Raw genomic sequence first — 20,582 nt, forward strand, 5'->3', positions numbered from 1 at the left:
TTCATTTGCAAATACAAGCTATTTACCGTGTTCCATTTCAGACGCTCCTACACTGTGGAGGCACCAGAGACAGAGTCCAGTAAATGGCTGAGAGATGTTATCAGGCTATGAAGGGATGAACTATAAGAAGAGAACTCAATTTCTTTTCCCCGGAGCAGGCGGATCAGTGTACGCCGGCAGCTGAGGGTTTATAAAATATTAAATCAGAGACATAATCTGGGTGTAGATTAAAAAGGTTTGTATTGAAGAAACATCGCCAAACAGAAAGGGAGTGTAATCTTCCAGGAGAGTCGTGCACAAACGAACGACTGCTGGGAGCGTCTGTGCTGAGTTATGTTGGCCAAGCAGGTGCTGGCTTTTGCGACTGTAACTGATGAGGCAGTTCAGGGCTTTTGCTAGAGAAGCTGGAGGAACGGGTAGTGCAGGAGAAAGTGGGAGATGGGGTGAGACTGGCGGAGAAGCAGAAGGAGATGTGATATGAGAGAGGAGGAAGAACAAGGAGTTAAGAGAAGGGAATAGGACAGATGGGACCCACGCACTAAATTATAAGTTCAGGTACACCTTGCTGCAGCCCACAGATGGTTTGAGGAAGGAGGGCCTAGTGGATAAGGCACTGGACTGGACTAGAACTCAGGAGATCTGGATTCAAGTGTCAGCTCTGCCACAGACATCACAGGGCTACCTGGGACAAGTCACTTCAATTCCCGTGTCTCAATTCCCCAGGTGTAAAATGCAGATAACAGCACTTCCCCGCCTCGCAGGGGCGTTGCGAGGATCGAGTCCACTAGTGATTGTGAGGTGCTCAGATACTAGGGTGGTGCAAGGCTGTGTAAGTGCCCTGCTGGGCAGAAAGAAACGGACATAGCAGTAGTTAGACCCACGTTGGGGTCTGTGTGTGCATGGCGGGGCGACGGACAGGAAAGCAGCAAGAGGTCTTTCTAGGACTGGTGGAAGAAAAGCAGAAGCCAGAGCCTGGAGAGGAAGAAGAAGGAGAGCAACAGTGAGGAGAAGCTGGAAGCAGAAATGGGTGGAGGAACAGCAGGAAGACCTTGGCTGACATCTGTGGGGGAAGAGAGTGACAGAAAAGCAGAAGACACCAGCTGGGACCCTGTGAAGGAGAAAGTGACTCAGCAGCAGGACACCTTCCCTGCTGATTCTGCAGAGGAGGCACTCGCGGCTCTAAGGCAGAAAGTCTAATGGGATCGGAACTAGGGAGGCGAATAATCATCTCATTTGCAGTTAATAAATCAGAGGGGAGATGCTGCGTCGCAGGGCATTCAGGTAACATTCAGCAGAGATTGCAAAGTACCCACTCCATCCAGAGCCCGACAGAGAAGGTGCGGGGTAGAACTCTGCCTGAGGGTCACCAGCAGAGCCTACACTGCCCTGAGTCATATGTGTTAGGAAGAGAATTTGCAGTGGACACGAGATTGTGCTAGAATGGGAAAAAGAGGCCAGGGGAACTATTCTGCAACCCTTCGCTCCCCAACAGTGGGCTTCCTCCCTGTCCCAGACAGACCGAATTTCATGCCCCTCCAGTACGACCTAGCAGCCCAATGCCCTGTGGACATGCAATGCCACCCTCGGGCTATGGGGGCCCTGCAAGGCAGCTCAGTCAGCCTCTCAGTCAGCCTCGAGATATTCCCACCCATGGGATTTCACTCACCTCTTTCTCCCCGCAGATGTTGCTGATAATAGAGCTTGAGGCCGGACTCGATGAAGGTCCCAGGACGGCTACCACCCCTTTCGGAAGAATCTGGCACACTGGGATCACCATGGAGAATTAGAGAGCAGGAGAGGAAACGTGTTAATCAATAGGGGGTTATCCCAGATTCTCAGTAAGTATCAATGCCTACTGTACCTTCTTCCCCATCCACAGGGGCTGAGTATAAATTCATCCATGCCCCACACTATACAGAATGGGTACCCACTGCCTTTGTACCCAGAACTTCATGGAGTCATTGCCACCCTGTTCCTCAGGGGTCAAGTTCCTGACCCACAACACATCTCCTGTTCCCTGGAGTGCCACAGTCCCACTGCCCTATACGCCAGACCATGCAGCATCCCAAACCTTGTGAAATCCTCACCACTCAAAGCCCATATCACCACCATGTGTCTCCTGTCCAAAGCTCACAGCAAACCCTCCACCCCAATCCCATGGAACCCCCCTTAATAATCCCGCTTTCCTGTTATCCCACCACACTCTCCTCCAACCCCAGCCAGAGCCTCATCCCTTTGCCCCACAACCAGGACATTTCTCTTTTCAGACCAACCCCCATTGCTGCAGGACAATGGAAGATACTAAAAGGAGGACATTACCCTGGTTAAAGCAACATCGGCAGAAGCCAAACAGGCACAAATTTGCTAGCTCATCCTCTGAAGAACTGAACAATAATATGAATTAAATTATTGTACTTGGTTTGTTTTTACTATGTGTTCTGCTCAGTGGCAGTGAGCACTCTGGATCCATGCCACCAGTTTGATAGAACATTAACAAGACCCTGAAAAACTCAGAAAGCTGAATTCTCTTCCCCTAAGCCTCCTCCTGGGTTAAACAGGAACCTTTTGTGCTCTCAGTCGTAGCATGACTGAGCTAGATAGGGTTCCAAAGACCGTCCGATTGGTGTCACCTCCATGGTGGAATTCAAACCCTACCAACCCATCTAGGGCTGTTCCTCTGGGGTAATTTGTATGAGTGAAGCCTCCATAGACTGAAACCAGCAGCTTCGTCATTTCTGAGCTCCAAAGACCCCTTAAAGGATATTCTGAATTTAATGTGGGTGAGCAGTTGTTCTGAAAGATATCACAGGCCCAGGCTAACTGAAAAACTGTGGTTGATTGAATACCACCACTCTCCCACCTCTTCCCCAACCAGACCAAAGAAGTCCTGTGAACAAATACAAAGTTGTATTTGCTCCACTAGTGCAAATGTGAGTTTCTTCTAAGGAAAGAGGATACCAATTGGTTCACCAGACTCATTTGCCTTCCCTACAGGATCATCTTGTCAACATTTTCAGAACCAAATATTTGTGAACTTCCTGATTAAAAAAAACAGGTCACGCATCTGAGTTGTGGTCTCTTAGATATCAAGTGGCTTGTCTGTCTTGGGGTATGACTCTTTCATAACAGTTGTGAAATTTAGTCAAGATTCAGTGGCCGGAAATTGAAGCTAGAAATATTCAACGTGGAGCAATGTTGTTTTCTTTTAAACAGTGAGGGTAATTAATCATTGGCACTGCCTTGCCAAGGGATACAGTGTATTCTCCCTTACTTAAAGTCTTTAAATCCAGATTGGATGTCTTCCAAAAGAAGATACTCTCTCATTCGACAAGCTATTGGACTCAATGCAGGAATCAGTAGGTGAATGTTATGCAGGAGGTCAGACTAGATGATCATAATGGTCCCTTCCGGTTTTAAAATCTACAAAGTAGATAATTTAATGGTTAGAGAAGGAAACGGGGAGCCAGGACTCCTGGGTTCTACGCTAAGCCCTGCTGATGAATTGGTCACATATCAAAACTAGACATCACTGCACTGACAGCAGCAGTTGTTTACCAGTGCAGAACAACTCTATGTAGACTGAAGTCAGGAAATGAAGAACGTTTCAATGAACCTGCAGTAAGGATTAATTAGGACATGGGGCAATGCCTGTATTGGAATTTGGCTCCCTACTTTTATGAAACACTAGGCTAGGATGTCAGTCCTAGGAGTCATTTAATTCTTTGCCTCTCCAAACCATAGTGCCCCTAACACCACAAAAGTTCAGTCTGCTCCCTAATAAATTGCCAATCTCCTTCCTGCGATTCCTTAGAAGTTCCTCTAAGGACTCTGTCCATGTACTGGGCTGGCCTGTCTGTGCTTGGGTTGTAAGAACTGAAAGTGGTATGACTGCAGGCTTACTTATGTGTCATTTATTGGTTGATGCAACAACATTGCTCCTCCCAGGTTTGTGTTTGTTTCCTTTTGGAGAAGGTACATAAAAAACAACAACTCTGAATTGTCTGTACTCCATTGAATCAATTCTTAACCTCACAATCATTTGTTAAGCTGGGCACAAGCAAACATTTCACATAATCAAATGTAAATATACGCATCTAGGAACAAAGAATGCAAGCCATACTTATATGATGGGAAACAGTGATCGTGAAAAAGATTTGGGGATCCTGGTGAATAACCAGCTGAACAGGAGCTACCAGTGTGACACTGTGGCCAATGGTCTAATGGGATCCTTGGATGTATAAACAGGAGATTATCGAATAGGAGAAGAGAGGTTACAGTACCTCTGTCTTTGACACTGGTGTGACCACTGCTGGAATACTGTCTCCAGTTCCGGAGTCCACAGTTCAAGAAGAATGTCGATAAATTGGAGAAGATTCAGAGAAGAGCCATGAGAATGATTAAAGGATTGGACCACACACTTTATTGTGATAGACTCAATCTATTTAGCTTAACAAAGAGACGGGTAAGGGGTGACTTGATCACACTTGATAAGTACCTCCATGGGGAACAAAACTCTGATAATAAAGGACTCTTCAGTCTAGCAGAAAAGATATAAGAAGATCCAATGGCTGGAACTTAAAGCTGGAGAAATTCAGGCTAGAAATTAGATGCACATTTTAAACTGTAAGGGTAATTACCATTGGAACAAGTAACCAAGGGTAATGGTGGATTTTCTATCACTGGCCATTTAAAATCAAGGTTGGATATTTTTCTAAAAAAAAATTGCTCTAGTTCAAACAGGAAATTACTTCAGAAAAGTCCAGATGATCTGTGTTATACAGGAGGTCAGACTAGATGATCGCAGTGATCCAATCTCGCCTCAGGATCCCTGTCTGTGAGTTCAGGCAAGTCACGTTACCGCTCTGTTCATCTGCAAAATAGGGATGATGCTTACTCTAACAAGGAGATTATAGGATTTGCTTAACTCATGTTTCTAAAGAGCTCTGAGTTCCTTGGGTGAAAAAAACCCTTGTGCATTGCAAAGTCAGTCAGGACATCATCCCAGCCTCCCTGAAATTTACATCCTAAAAATGAAAAATTAGATCGCTCCTAAAAAGTTCAATCCTAAAATTGGCCAAAAAAAACAAGAAAACAAAACAAAAACACACATCCACACCTTAGAAAACCAGGATAAAATAATACCAGGTGAACTGGGGAAATTTAATCACACCATCATCCTTCTCTTGGTTTTAAAAAAAAACGGTGTCAATCTAGCACTGGTAAAACATGGCAAATGAATACCACTGAATGCCTCGGTCCGCAATACAACACAAGAAAGTCCTGTACAAGCTTCCCACATACATCTCCTTCTATTTGCCTCTATGTTGATTTGAATGAACCACCTGTAAGTCAGCAACTCAATGGCTGGCCATTCTGCCGCAAAATACCAGGATGTAATGGAGGGTTGTTGTTTTTTGACCAGGGGGAAGTGACTGAGAGCAATCAAATTCATTTCATGTGGGACACCAAACATCCAGTAGGTGGGCACAAATGACCTGGACTGGGTTTGTGCAGACAACCTGGAGATGAAAGGCTCAATATTCAACCACCAAGTCCTCCGGTCCCCAGGATGCACAGTAAGATTTCTAAGTTCTTATAGGAAGCGTAAATGCCATGCTAACATCTCCTCTTGGTTTTGTTCTCTCAGTTCAGTCTAGTGTACCCACTACTGGATGTTTTTCTCCAGCAACTTCACATGGATCTGGCACTTGCTTCTCTGTGCTTAGAAATTTGCAGACACTTATACCTCTTGAATAGCCCTTTTTGAATAAGAATATTAGCAATTTGCAAACTGTGCATTCTGTTTTAGAAACATTCATCAGTCCCTGGTGACAGCTGGGACCGTTCAGCTATTCTGCAGAGTATCAGGCGTCTGCCAGCATCTAGGAAGAAGATGTGGGCTCCCTCTCCTATTTGTGGGCCTTTGAATAAGTCAAAAGTCCTAGGGGGGATTTTTGTCATGCATGCAGGAGAAAGTTTGGCGAGCCCTTTCCCTTTGTCTCTCAGGTAGCCAAGAACAAAGAGACTGGGAGAATAGATTAAGTAGTCATAGCAACTGAGTTGCAACGATTGTCAGAGGAAAAACAGGCAGCTTATCACTCTCAGGGTGAAACATACTACGGAATTAGAGAAAAAACACTGCAACAAAGTGGAGATGCCTGAGGCCGAGGATTAGACCATGTAAGGAGAGCGCCTCTTGTAACCCGAACAGTCTTTCTATCTCAGGGTACTTCACCCATGAAGACAAACTGCAGCAGGTAGCTCATGTCTAGACTCCTAAGTCTACTACATACACCGGTCTATGTGTGCTCAGAGACCAGCCCTCTTGAGGATGCAGAATTGTCCACATAATGCCACATTCATCCCTGGTGTAACTGGACTGACGAAAATGGACCCAGAGAACCACAGATGCTAGCAGTCACTGGCATAGAAGACTCGGAACTTCAACTGATGGATATTGTTTAGACACTAGACTCTCCAGGCCAGATTCTCAGATGGTATGAATTGCTATAAGTCTGCTGACAGTCCAAGATCTGGACCAATCTTCACCTGTGTTATCAGTGCTATGCCCCCGCCCCCAGGAAACCCTTCGATGTGCCAGGTCCCCAAGGAGTCCCACTCTTCCTTCAGAATAAGCCTCACTGCCTCCAGAGACTGAACCTCTGGGACTTCAACGCTCCTACTTCATGCCATCAGACAGCTCAGCCTGTCCTGCTTAGAGACTTGTACACTCTCCAGGACTAATGCACCTCCCCAAATACTTGCAGTGACACTCAAACAGTGGTTCTCAAAACAATAGGGTTTAATAATCAAGTGGAATTCAGCACTGGATGTCTGTAGGTTAACACAGAGACATAAAAGTTCAAGCATTGTCCATTCTGATCAGCCCAGAGCAATTCACCAGCGAACACCATTTTCAGGCTGTCTCTCCCTCTGACTTTCTTCTTTAGTCAGTTTCCAGATGAGAAAGCTCCCAACTTCTTCCAGAAGCCAACTCTCATACTCCTACCTCACACCTTTCAGTCCTTTGCTCTCGAGCTGGGATCTCTGTTCCGCTTCCTTGCTAACTTTTGGCCACTCCAGGCTTCTAGGTTAGCCACTTTGGAGACAGCATGGCAGGAAAGCAAGGACCACAGGCTTAGCCGAGGGATTTCTTAACCACACACACCTAACTCTTCAAGCACTCAAGAGTTAAAGATCTTGGAAACAAAGCTGAAGTCCTGAGAGGCCCCTTCACCTGAGTTGATCTCACCACTTTGTGTGAGTCCAAGGTTTGCAAGAGGTTCAGGCAAGGCGGAGTCCCTCCCTCACAGAGCAGCACCCAGTTCTTAGCCAGACCTCTGTTTCTCCTCTGTGTGCTTCACTGGGATGCTCCAGTCTCCCTCCCCCAGTCATGCTGGCCCCACCTGCAGGCCCAAGTGTAGAAAAAACATTGTTCCACAGGAGTAAGCCGGGGTGGAGAGTCATTCAAAGTTGATGGCCCCAGATTCCCACCTTGATGGCTTCCCTGTGATAGTCCTTCAACTAAGTGTCAATCCCTTTTTCCAGGTAAGGCACCTATCTGGAATGCATTTCAATAGGTTGCCCTCAGGCAAGTTTAGATATGCATTTAATGCACACTGCACAATATCATTTGATACAGACCTATCTCACTCTGTGACACAGGTGTTTATGTGCTTTCCTGAATCAGGCCCTAATAAAGCAGGACCTTTATACGAAAGCTAAGAAACGAGCATGGGTGTGCATGTTCAGACAACTGCAAGAGACATTTTAAATGAGCAAGGAACGATTTCTGTAAATAAAAAACCTAACAGAGTTCAGATTAGATACATACAGCTAATTAATAAAGATGGTGGCTTTCATTTCTAAGGATCTCCAAGCACTTTGTATATTCATACATAAACTCTGCCTCCATAGAAAACACTTCACGCATCAGTAAGTGCATCCACCTCAGGTGAAGACCTTTGCAGCTATTAGGCAACACATAGCAACCCTTCACAACAATTTGGGACAGGAAGCAAAGAAGAATCTTGAATCCAAATGAAACTACACAAGGGGGTTACAAATGCAATTACCCCAGCCGGAATTTGGCAGGGGTCTAACATCTGAGCTCTTGTGAAAAGCATTGTGGGATCTTTACTGACCACAAATGGCTAAGCCTTGTTTCTCTTCTGAAAGACGACACTTCCAGCAATGCAATGACCCCAGTGGAATACTAGGGCGCTAACTCCGAGTGAGACCATCACTTACTGAAATTGCCAACACTATTTCCTGCAGCATCCTATGTATTCCCACATCTTATTACTGACCTGGCCCAACCCTGCTTAGCTTGTGAAATCTGATGGGTTCACAGCATAATATGACGTGGCTACGACTATGGAAGCATCAGCTAAGCACATAGAAATATTATTTTCGTGTGTACATTAAAGCCAGAAATCCCCCAGTTGGTCATGGTAGTGGCTGAACAGCCTCTAGGTGTTTGGATTAGCAGAAGGAAGGTTCATAGAAGATGCGTTAGATCACAGGAGACAGATTGATCAGTAGAAAAACAGTCCCTTCCTGGACCTCAAGAGAAGGTGGTTTAGATAAAGATGTGATTAAACAGCCCATTTTGGATCTCTGAAGAGAGATTTGAAAAGTCAAACACACTGAGAAAAGCAGGCTTTGCCTGTAATGACAAAACTGCCCCATCCATAACCCTTTTACTGCAGGCTTACTTCAAACCATAGTAATTTACAGATGCTTTCTTTACAAGAACAAGTTGATACATTTGCTTCCCTTTAGATATAAAGCGGCAGTGGCAAACCATGCATGAATTTGATTAAGACCTGTTCATTTTCTATCCGTTCTAGGAATGGCATATTTGTAGCCACATGCATTAAAATACCTCACTCAACATAAAAAAGAAGAAGAAAAATAGTTTTAAAATAAAATGTAAAGAAACCCACAAAAGCCTTTCTTCTCTCAAATTGTTAATCATCTGTGATACAAAATGTCATTTTTCAGCTGCAATAGCAACATTCCTAGAATCAGTCAGCTACATATATTAGCTGTGATGTTTTGGAGCAATTCAAAAAGCGTGAAATCTGAGAACAATATTAAAGAGGTGTACAAAAATTTTGCTGTGATAGGTTAAAACATCTAAGCTACTTTTATTAATATTAAATGCAATGACAGCATTAGCATCATGTTAAAGCTGAGAAGTCAGGTATTCAAAAAGCCAGGCAATCCTTAACTCTAAAGGGCCTGGTTCTCGTCTAACATTCATGCAAATCATGAATAACTTTATTGACATTAATCACAGAGGTGTGCAGGAACCGGATTTCCTGTTTTGTGGGAAATTCCACTATTTTAAAAATATTTTTTTTAATTCTGAAAATAACAAAAACAAAACAAATTGAAATTTCCTGAGAAACAAAATTCTGAACAACAATCATTTAGGGTTAAATGAAATAAAACTGAAACATATTTTTCTGATTTCACTTTTTTCTTTTATATTACACTATATGTTTCAGAATTTTTTAAAAAAATGAAAAGACAAGTCATTGCAAAATAGGAATTCAAAGCATTTTTCTGTGAAAAGGCTGAAATGGAACATTGTCACCTCATCAGGATGCTCCATTCTGGCTTTTTGTTCCAAAACGAAATGTTGTCAAAATCGACATGTTTCCGCAAAACATTTCACTTTTGGTGAACCGGCATTTCCAACAGAAAAATGTTCCAGTCAGAAAACTTCCAACCAGCTATTGTTAAATGTACACTGGTGTAAGGGAGAGGGAAATCGGCTGCAAGATTTTTACCACGTTAAATCTGGCCACCTTGCAAACCCTGCCCGTTTTCTGGCAGAGGTTAAACAACACAAATAGTGATACACAGAGGAGGTTTGTGTTAAAGAAAAGGGGAACAGAAAATGCTGCCATGTAATTCAAAGAGGTGACACAATAAGTGCACAAAACGAACAATCAAGGGAAACAGTGCACCGTTTTCATTTCCTCTCCTACTAAGGGCTGCTGGAAGGACATGGGCTGTATTCTGGAGTGGGACACACTTCCCAAGGAGTGCAAATGGGAAACGGACCCTGGTAATGCCCACACAGCCAGGGCTGTTTGCTCAGTGCTCCTCTTCTCTCTGCTCACTATGAAGCAGGTTAGGAAGTCCTCCCATGACTGATGCTCTACTTACTAGCTCTGCCTTGGGATGGGGGGAATAAAACAGAATGAGCATGGCACTAATCAGACATGAGGACCAGAAAGGATTACATGCGGGATCCTAAAGTGATCAACAGGCAGAGGCAGAGGATTAATGCTTTAAACAGTCTCTGAGATGCCATATGCGAGGCTGGGTCTATGCTTAAAAATTAGATTGACCTAGCTCTGTTGCCCAGGTCTGTGAAAAATGTCACACTGAGTACTGTACTTAGGTTGACCTAACCCCGAGTGTGGATGTGACTAGGTCAACAGAAGAATTCTTCCATGCATCTTGAGGGGGTGGATTAACTGCATAGATGGAGAAAGCCCTTCTGTGGATGTAGGAAGCATCTATGACATTACAGTAATGTTGCTGCAGTGCCTTAACTGTGCCACTGTAACAGCTGTAATGTAAGCATGGCCTGAAGTTTTTAGCCTACCTGTCTCATGGGTGATGGGCTCAGATGTATCGATGGAAATGCAAGTATTTCCTGACCTGTATGGTATTTATCCAATGCAGAGAAATGGCTGCATGAACATCATAGATGCCTGTTTGGGGAATCAAGGAGCAGATGGTTGACGTCACACGTGCAGTGATGAGCATCAGACTCCCATTGAACCATATGGCGATGGAGGGGTCTTCATACCATGCAGGAATCAAGGCCGAAGGTTATGAAAAGTAGTTACTGAAGATGTCCAGCCAATGCCCACTTTTAACATCCTACATCTCACCCTTAAGGGAAAGCCCTACAGAACTAAACAGAGATGAAACCAATAGGGTTCTATAGTCATTGAATAGGGTTGCATAGAAATTGCTCTAAAAACCTACATCGTTTAATGTTTGCAGTGTTGTTGTAGCCATGTGGGTCCCAGGATACTAGAGAGACAAGGTGGGTGAGAATATCTTTTATTGGATCAACTTTTGCTGATGAAAGAGACAAACTTTTGAGCTGACAAAGATCTGAAGCAGAGCTCTGCATAGCTCGAAAACTTGTCTCTCTCACCAACAGAAGTTGGTCTAATAAAAGATATTACCTCACCCATCTTGTGTCTCTATATAATTTCACATATTTTCTATGGGCTTTTAAAACCAGCTGGTAGAGGAGAATTACAGCCTTGCTATACTATGCTAGAAAAGAGAAGACTGAGGGGAGGGTGTGGGAGGGAAGGTTGTTTTATAACGAGGACGGTGATCAATTCTTCTCCATGTCCACTGAGAGTTGGACATAAAGTAATTGGCTTAGTTTGCAGCAAGGGAGATTTAGGTTAGATATTAGGAAAATCTGTCTATCTCTAAGGATAATTAAGCACTGTACAGGTTACCTCGGGAGGTTGTGGCATCCCCATCATTGGAGGTTTTTAAGAACAGTTAGACAAACACCTGTCAGGGATGGTTTAGGTATACATAATTCTGCCTCATTATTGAGGTCTGCACTAGACTAAATGACTTTTAGATGTCTCTTCCAGCCATGCATGTTTCTGTAAGGGGCAGTCACTATAGGTTTGGGGAATTTTGGCAGGGCTGGGAGGAGATGGGAAGACAACTAACCAAAGGACTTAGGTGACATCTGACTTATTAACACTCTTCAGTGTTAAAAAATAAATACAAATAAAGCCAGCTTTTAAGTCATGGATGTGGATGTGAAAAGCTGATATCTAAAGCCACAAACCTTAAGGGCACATGTAGACTACAGATTAATCTATATTAGGGAAACTGACAGCAATATAGGGCGTAAATTTCCTCTAGGAAAACAGTCAAGAGTTTTAACAGACAACATACCAGTCTAAAAAAATTACTTAGCACCTAGTGTAAACAAATACAGTGGTGTCTTAAGATACTGGACCAGCTACCATGTTTGGCTTTGCTGACATCAAGCACTAAGTGGAATTTAAGAAGATGTCAGTGTGAGAAATGTTAGCTAACACGTTGTAAAACCCTATTTCTTTTCCAAGCCTAGACATGCTTTAAGTAGATTATGTCTACACTTAAAATGCTACAGCGGCACAGCTTCCGTGTAGATGCTCATTACAACCACCCATCGCTGCAGTGAATCCACCCTCCCGAGAGGCTGTAGCTAGGTCCAGCCACCTAGAACTGCAGTGGGGAGCTAGGTGGGCTTAACTACGTCCTTCAGGGGTGTGGATTTTTCACCCTCCTGAGCAACGTAGCTGGGTCAATCTAATTTTCTAGTGTAGATCTGCCGTTAGACAGCTCTGCAGTGGAAATTTTGTACTCGTGTGAATTTCAGGCTACGTCTACACTACAGCCTATGTTAGCATCACATATGTTGCTCAGGGGTGTGAATAAACTGAGCGACGTAAGTCACACCGACATTAGCGCTCTTGTGCGCAGCACTATGTCCCGGAACAGCTTCTTCAGTTCGCAGAGGTGGTTTTATTATGCCGATGGGAGAGGTCTCTCCCATCGGCATAGAGCTTCTTTACCAGACATGCTGTAGCAGTACCACTGTAGTGCAGTATGTGTAGACATACCCTCATATATGTAGCAATGTGGCCGGCCAGTAAACTTTAGCAGCATGATGATCTGGTGTCTGAGAAAAGGGTAATACCCCTTTAAATAGCTTGTGAGCACCACTAGAGGGCACACAAACTTTTAAAAAGGAAGAATACCCTGTTCCTATACCCTACTTCACTTGGGGAGCTGTGACAACCTGTGCCTTTAAGGGCTGGTCTACACTGGAGGGAGTGGGAGGGGAATCGATCTAAGATACGCAACTTCAGCTATGTGAATAGCGTAGCTGAAGTCGAAGTATCTTAGACTGATTTATCTTGGGTCCTCACACCGCGGGATCGACGGCCGTGGCTCCCACGTTGACTCCGCTACCGCTGCTCGCTCCGGTGGAGTTCCGGAGTCGACGGGGCGCACGTTTGGGGATCGATATATCGCGTCTTAACGAGACACAATATATCGATCCCCGATAAATCGATCGCTACCCGCCGATACGGCGGGTAGTCTGGACGTACCCTAAGACACTACCAAAGCTAGAGAACCATTCAGTGTCTGAATATGGAGTTTTGATCTTTCCAGTGCTCATGACAGAGTAGCGCTTACTACAGTGAGCAGCTCCACTGGATTATAATTAGATTATTTGCCAATGTGGGCATCACACTCAGTAGGAAACTTCTGCAGATCCTGCCCACTGGACACCTACAATGCCGCTGTAGAGAGAGGCACTTGGAGATGCACAGGCAAAGAAAGGAATGGTGACACTGTGATGTACGTACTGGTTTCAGCTGTCTCATATTCGCTGTCTCTCAGCAGCTCAAAAATGTCCACCTCCACTTTGGCTTTTCCCGCTCGCTCTGGTGCACGGTTAATACGATTCTTCGCTAGAGTAATGGACAGCCTCTCCCCTCTGCTGCACTCCATCGGGTCATCCAAAATGGCGGCTAGGAAACAAGGCGAAAGGTCAGCAACTCAGAAACGGAAATCGGTACAGAGCAGAACCTAACCATTCCACTGTGGCGGGCAGCATGGCAGAAAGCGAAGAGCCCGACTGTCCTGGCAAATTTTACTGGCCAGTTTGCAAAGCTGGTTTTCAATACTTGTATGAGGGCATGAACCAGCTAGATAATTATATCAATAAATAAGGCCCTGATCTTGCAGCTGGATCCGGGCAAACTGAAACCTGTGCCCAGGCACAGTCCCGCTAAAGTCTTGTGTTATCATCAGGCACTGGGTAGGCATATGGTGAGCCATGCGCATTTCCGCTAAGCTCTGTTTGTTTTACCGTCACCTCACCCACCCTCACCCTCTCCGTCTGTTTCGTCTGGTCTCACACGTACATTGTGAGCTCTCCGAAGCCGAGCTTTGTTACTTGTCTGTGCAGCGCCTAGCACAGTAGGACCCTCATCCTTGATTGAGAGTCCTAAGTGCCACCCTAGTACAAAGCATACAGTCGTGTGTTGTATACTTGGATCCATGGACAGATCCAAGATTTGTATGAATGACCGGAACAATTATGATTTAATGCGATTTATGACTCTCTCTCTCTCTCTCACACACACACACACACAATGGTCTTTGTTCATTCATTTAACAAAGTCTCTGTGCTGCACTAACACCAGCAAATCAGCTTTCACAGTCTGGATATTTCCGGAAGTGAGTGGGCCCGGGTGGGAGTGATGGGAGAAATATTTTTCAACAGAAGGCACTTGATTCTTGATCTTATCTCCTGGGCCCAAATTTGCTGTCCATCAAGGCCCAGTGTAAAACCATCTGCCTATTCAAATTCGTCCTACGCGGGGGAGATATCATCGTGCACTTTTTGTTTGTTTGTTTCTAGAAGGTAAAAATAGATTGGAGTTTAGTGGCATTAATCTAAATACTTCACAGTGTGTTAGTAAAATTTCTGCAGTATGGTTTGCTGAGTCTTGTTAATAACAGAGCTTGTTGCAGGGCTTAGCTATTAAATCTTAGTTGGGGAGAGAGCATTTTTTTTCGGTGTGCGAATACAAATGGGCCCGATGCTTATCTCCCTCACACTGGTTTTACAACAGCATCACAGCCACCAAAACAGAGTTATGTGGGTGTAAATCTCTCTCTCGCTCTCACACACACTCACACACACAAAATACTAGCTACAGCAATTGGGGGCCTCGTTAGAGCTTTGAAATGCATCACTTTGCTGCAGAAGCTTTTTTTGGGAGAAAGAACTGACAGATGAAATAAAGCAAATTGGCTGTAACCTGAAGCACAGTGCTGCTCTAACAGCGGAGGGGGAAAACAAGAGAATATACACGCAGAAGGCATATGGGAAGTTAAAGGAGAATGTTGGCTAGGGCCAGCGGTTTTCAACCTGTGGTCTGCAGATCCCTGGGGGTCCATGTCTAGGATTTCTAAAGGGGTCCGCACCTCCGTTCAAGAATTTTTAGGGGTCCGCAAATGAAAAAAAGGTTGAAAACCACTGGGCTGGACAAAAAGAGAAACTCCCAGCTGGGACCAAAAGATCCCAAAGTCATCCCAAGGAGTTGCCATTTGAGCCAGGTGATGGCATTTCTGTCATAGGAACTGTAATGCTGGATCGGACCCGTGGTCCATCTAGCCCACTCTTCTGTCTGCAGTGGTCTACACCAACTGCTTCAAGCGAAGGTGCAAAAATCGTGTGGTGGGCAGTTATGGAATAACCTGCCCCCAGGGAAAGTTTCCTCCTGATGCCCTATTAGCCAGATGTTTCAGGCTGAGAGGCTGAGAACTAGACATGATTCTGGGATAAGCACATAAAGGATCACATTATGGTTGCCTTGGGCGTAGAGAGACCCATGCAGGGGGTAGCTGCTTGCACTGAGCATTTCTTCTACAGGGTTTCGCATACACAGCTTTTGAGCTCCTCTTCATGCAATTCAATCTATGGAAGGCACAATGCCAGCACTCCTGTGTTCCTCAGCTGTACCCCATCTCACCTAGCCCTCACAACCACAACCTGCTGGACCTATACTGCTGTAACCCCGGTTCATTCCAAAGGCTTGGGAACCCAAGGAAACATTTAGACCAACCTGGCCTATGCCGAGAGTTTATAATGAAACCCCAACCAGGCCACTGAGATTTGGGGTTTCATTTCACACAGCTCCAGCTTCAGGACATGCAAGCCACTTTCTTCCCCTCCATTCAGGGATAATTCGCATGAGAATTCTCCCCAAAGACACGCATGCGAAACTTCCACAGGAGTGAAAGGAGAGGCCCGCCCATGGACGGAGAGCAGTTACTCAGGTGTCTCCCCAGCTCAGTGCGAGAGCCCCAGAATGCCAGCCAATGCTGCACCGGGCAAGCTGGTGAGAAATAAACAAACAAATAAATAAATAAATAAAGTTCGCAGCTATCTGGTCGCCGCTAATGAGCAACGCTCCAATCTGGCACATTTCACCTGCAGCGAAAGCTTGTTGTGATTTTAAAACAAGCAAAGCGGCCGCATCGTCGGGGCTATTAAGGATGTGTTTCTGGAGCGTTTGGGCAGCTGACAAGCAGAATCATCTTTGCACTACAAGGTTTTCTCCCTCCCCCCCCCACTCCTTCCACTTCCCCTCCTGTCTGGCGTTTACTATAAAACAACATGTCGTGCTCAAGTGTCGACTTGGCAGCTGGGCTTCTATATGACACGGGCTAGTGGAAGACAAGTCAGACTTTGCAATGGCAGCTGTAAAGCCGTCAGTCATTTGGGGCCAGCACTTAGCTTAAGGGACAAGGAGCAGAGTAGAAAAGAGACGTGACATTGAGATTTCCAGTCAGTTCCATTTGTTTATTTTTTTAGGTCACCCAAGAAATTTGCCTGGCCGTGTTATAGTTTGTACCAGGAATGCATGCGAAAGAGAGATAACATTACAGAGACTTTAGAAATTAAATCAGTTTATTGAGTAGATGCAGGCATTGAGGTCTTCACTTTGTATTGTCCATACTATAGGTACTTGAATACGATGGGAATCTGTATCAGTGAGACAGACAGATGGGTGTGTATGGGGACAGATGGAAGACAGATGGGTGGGGGCAGGGGTATAGATAGATCCACTAAGGGACCTCCTCTTCCCATTTTGCTCCAGTTTTCAGGGTGTTAAATCCAGCCAGCTTCCGATAAGGAAACACATGGAAGCTATTCTTGTAAGATGGGTCTCTCTGCACAGATGTCTTGGCGAGCATTCCCAGTCCTTCAGGCAACACCAGCTCTTCAGCTCTGCTTACATACAAGCACCATCGTTATCTGCAAAGCATGTACAATCTTGATCTCACGATGCAACTGGAGGAGGTCGCACTTTCTTCTAAGACCAGGAATTCTGACTGCAGGATTTTTGAAAGTTAATAATGGGTATTTTAAATTACACTGGTCTACAATTTTTGAGACGTCGTCTGCTTCAGAGATAAAATGTGCTATTTATTATGTATTTTGATGTGCTGAATTCAAATATGACAATTAAAACAACTGATTGGCTACTGTTTCTAAGATATTTAAGATTTTACATTTTATGTCTATATATATTGTGTAGATAGTAGAGTTTTAATCATAAATTGTAAACCTAGGTCTTTTCATGTGTTTATGGTTGCTTTACATGACAATATTTCATCTGTCCTGTTTATGTAACACTTTAAAAATCAGCAAAAGGGTTATATAAATAAAATTTATTATGAAACAAAAGGCAAAAAACTATTATGTACATAGTTTAGTCCTATTCAGTGTCTACTCGGCGCTTCTTGGCTTGTCGCTTGTATTCATTAAATGGAGCATCTCTTGTCACTGTCCCGCAATAGTCACCTGCCAGGAGATTCCACTGCTGTAGTCTGGAGCCCAACAGCTCTGCCTTACTCTTGGGTAGTTCCAAATCCCTGACAAGGTCATTCAGTTCACCTTGTGTTATGAGGTGTGGCTCAGAGGAGGAGGATGGGAGAAAATGTGGGTCCTGTGACATTGATGGTTCAGGATCAGAAGTTTCATCCTCTTCCTTGTCTGACTCAAGTGAGAATGATTCTGGTGCATCAGGAACCGGCAGTCCTTCTCCGTGGGGTTCTAGGCGTATAGCTGATGGAATGTTTGGATAATGCACAGTCCACTTTTTCTTCTTTGACACACCTTTCCCAACTGGAGGCACCATGCAGAAGTAACAATTGCTGGGATGATCTGTTGGCTCTCTCCAAATCATTGGCACTGCAAAAGGCATAGATTTCCTTTTCCTGTTCAACCACTGGCGAAGATTTGTTGCATAAGTGTTGCAGCATATGTGTGGGGCCCACCTCTTGTCCTGATCTCCAATTTTGCAGCCAAAATAAAGGTGATAGGCTTTCTTAACCATAGTGGTTATACTGCGCTTTTGTGATGCAAAAGTCACTTCACCACAAACATAGCGGAAGTTATCTGCACTGTTCACACAAGTACGAGGCATCTCTGCTCACTTTGGCTAAACAGAAATGTGTCCCTTTGCAAAATCAAACACTGACAAATAAGAGAGCATGATACTGTATGATTTCTAGAGTTGATATAGGGCAATTTGTTCAGCAGAGTGATGTAAGCTTCGTTATGATTGCATCCTCCATGACTTCTAGGAATAACATGATGCAATTCATATCATGTATGACCCAATACCAGCTTCAGATTGCATCATTCATTGTTTTGCCTAAAAAGCAAGTACTGTCCAAACCCAGTCATAGATTTATTCATAGATCCAGTCAGAGATGTATTTTAGTCATTTTTGGTTTAAATTGAGATCCCTTCCCTTTATAACTCACTTATCCTCCGCCATTCCCAAGTCAAGGGTCGTATATACTGACCCAATAGCATATCTTGAAAACTAAAGCCAATCAACAATTTTAAGCATCATTTTCGTTCTCAGTGACCCAGAATTAGTAAAGTTTGACTACATTTATTTCAGAAGCATTTTGGCTGTAGAGCAGTGTTATAAAAGCTGATGTGTGCGTGAGGGAAAACACCCCCAAAAGCTAACTGTCAACTTACTTTTTCTTGGATTCCTTTCACTCCCCTTCTTCCATCACTACAGCATAGAGAAGGCCCAAATCAACCACTGTACCTCCAGACCCAAAGACTTCGGAATCTAGGATCTGAACTTTGTGGCTTGCTCCATAAACTCTCGATCTGAATGCACCTGAACTTTACAGCTTGCATTGAGAACACGTGTGTGAGAGGAAAGAAAATGGCCCACCGGCACACAGCAAATTGCAGAAAGTCAAAGGCAGCCTTAAACACAGGGCACATAAGTGCCTTCCTAGGACCACAGTCTGCACAGACTGACAGCATCTCTTATCTCCCTCTGAGATAGGAATAGAGAGTGGGTACCAGGTACCTCCTAGATTCCATCATCCCACTAGATCTAGGGTAGATGGGAATAAATACACCTCTACCTTGATATAACGCTATCCTCGGGAGCCAAAAAATCTTACCGTGTTATAGATGAAACCGCATTATATCGAACTTGGGTTTGATCCACCGGAGTGCGCAGCCCGGCCCCCCCGGAGCACTGCTTTACCGCGTTATATCCGAATTCGTGTTATATCGGGTCGCATTATATCAAGGTAAAGGTGTATCACAGCTCATTATCTCCCCAGTCACCAGCAGCATGGGATCCCCCATATTTTTAAAGCTGGTAAGCAGAATTGCCTCTCTGTTTAAGGAGTCAAATCAATTCCAATTCTACTTACTGCAATAACTCTCAGCACACCACGACTAAACCTAGCAACCAAAGTAGATCGTGGTCTATGATGCTGCAGCAAACGTGGTCGGTCATCTAGGACTTCACCTGGAATGGTATACCGAACATTCTAGTTTCCTGGAACTTCAGGTTGGTAACAGGGAAAGAATTTGGATCATCTCACTTGACAGCAGTCACTATACTTATGCTCCACTTAGAACTTCATTGCAGCAGTGCGGAAAGAACTCAGTTCCTCTTTTTCCAAAAGCACAAGACCTTAGCTCCTTGAGCTAAAGGTACTAGGACAGTCAGCTAAGCAATTCTGATTCCATCAAGAAGGCAGAAGAGGCACCTATACAAAGTAGCCAGTTCCTTCAAATATAGGTGGCAGATTCCTAATTCCCTGCAGGGCTTGTCATTTTATGTCTTTAGTTTTTGCGCATCCCATGCTTACTGTGTGACTAGTAAATTTTTACCAGATATTAAACCAGCCCATGAATCTGACTGGGTAATGAGGATGAACTGAGCTTTATTTATCATTCCATCTAGCAGACCAAAAGATTAATTTAATATTTTAAAAGGTTGATTTTAAAACTTTATGTCTGGGGACACATTGCCAAATCTAGTCTAACAGCAGCATCATTAAGTGCAGACTAAAGTCCTTATTTAAATTCACTTTCATCTAGTCCCATCTATAAAATATGGAGAGATGTATCAAGTAAATCTTAATCCTGAAAAAATGTACAGCAATGCTTTGAACTTCATTAGCCATGGAATGGCTTCACTGCTTCTCTCCCAGTCATAATAAATGTCTCCTCCTTAGAACTTTCAGGGCTTTTCTGTTATAGAATCATGGGCAACTTTCAGAAGTGGCCACTGGTGTGTGGACTTGACTTAAAACCATTTGGGATTTCAGAGCCACTGAGCAGCACCCATTTCTATTGGAGTCAATAGGAGCTGTAGATGCTCAGTGTTTCCAAAACTAAACCCCAAAGTATCTCAAGCAGAGCTGGTCAGGGAACATTTTTGGTTCTTGTGGGAAATTTTGAAGATGGATAAAGTTTTAATTTAAACTTTTCCTAAAAAGTTTTCAGGTTTGTATAAAAAAAACCCAAGATTTGCCAAAAACTGAAAAATGTCATCTGAAATCTATAAAACTGTTGGGTTTAGGCTATCGATGTTCACATTTCAGCTGCCAAAAACATATTTTTGGTTTTCATTTCCTCCACACACAACAATTCCCCCCCC

At 44.1% G+C, this 20,582-nt stretch overlaps 1 protein-coding gene across 3 annotated transcripts in view; it reads right to left on the bottom strand.

The window, feature by feature from the left end:
• Nucleotides 1-20,582, bottom strand: part of GRIK4 (glutamate ionotropic receptor kainate type subunit 4) — a 315,293-nt gene that overhangs the window by 99,309 nt on the left and 195,402 nt on the right. For all 3 annotated transcript variants that reach the window (XM_034754418.1, XM_034754417.1, XM_034754416.1), the window contains exons 3-4: nt 13,434-13,598; nt 1,667-1,764 (exon numbers count right to left, since the gene is read on the bottom strand). In XM_034754418.1, coding sequence (XP_034610309.1) covers nt 1,667-1,764; nt 13,434-13,598 — 263 coding nt within the window. The remainder of the gene's footprint in view (nt 1-1,666; nt 1,765-13,433; nt 13,599-20,582) is intronic.

The sequence above is a fragment of the Trachemys scripta genome, chromosome 21, assembly GCF_013100865.1.
Source record: "Trachemys scripta elegans isolate TJP31775 chromosome 21, CAS_Tse_1.0, whole genome shotgun sequence".
In the NCBI taxonomy this organism is placed as follows: Eukaryota; Metazoa; Chordata; order Testudines; family Emydidae; genus Trachemys; species Trachemys scripta.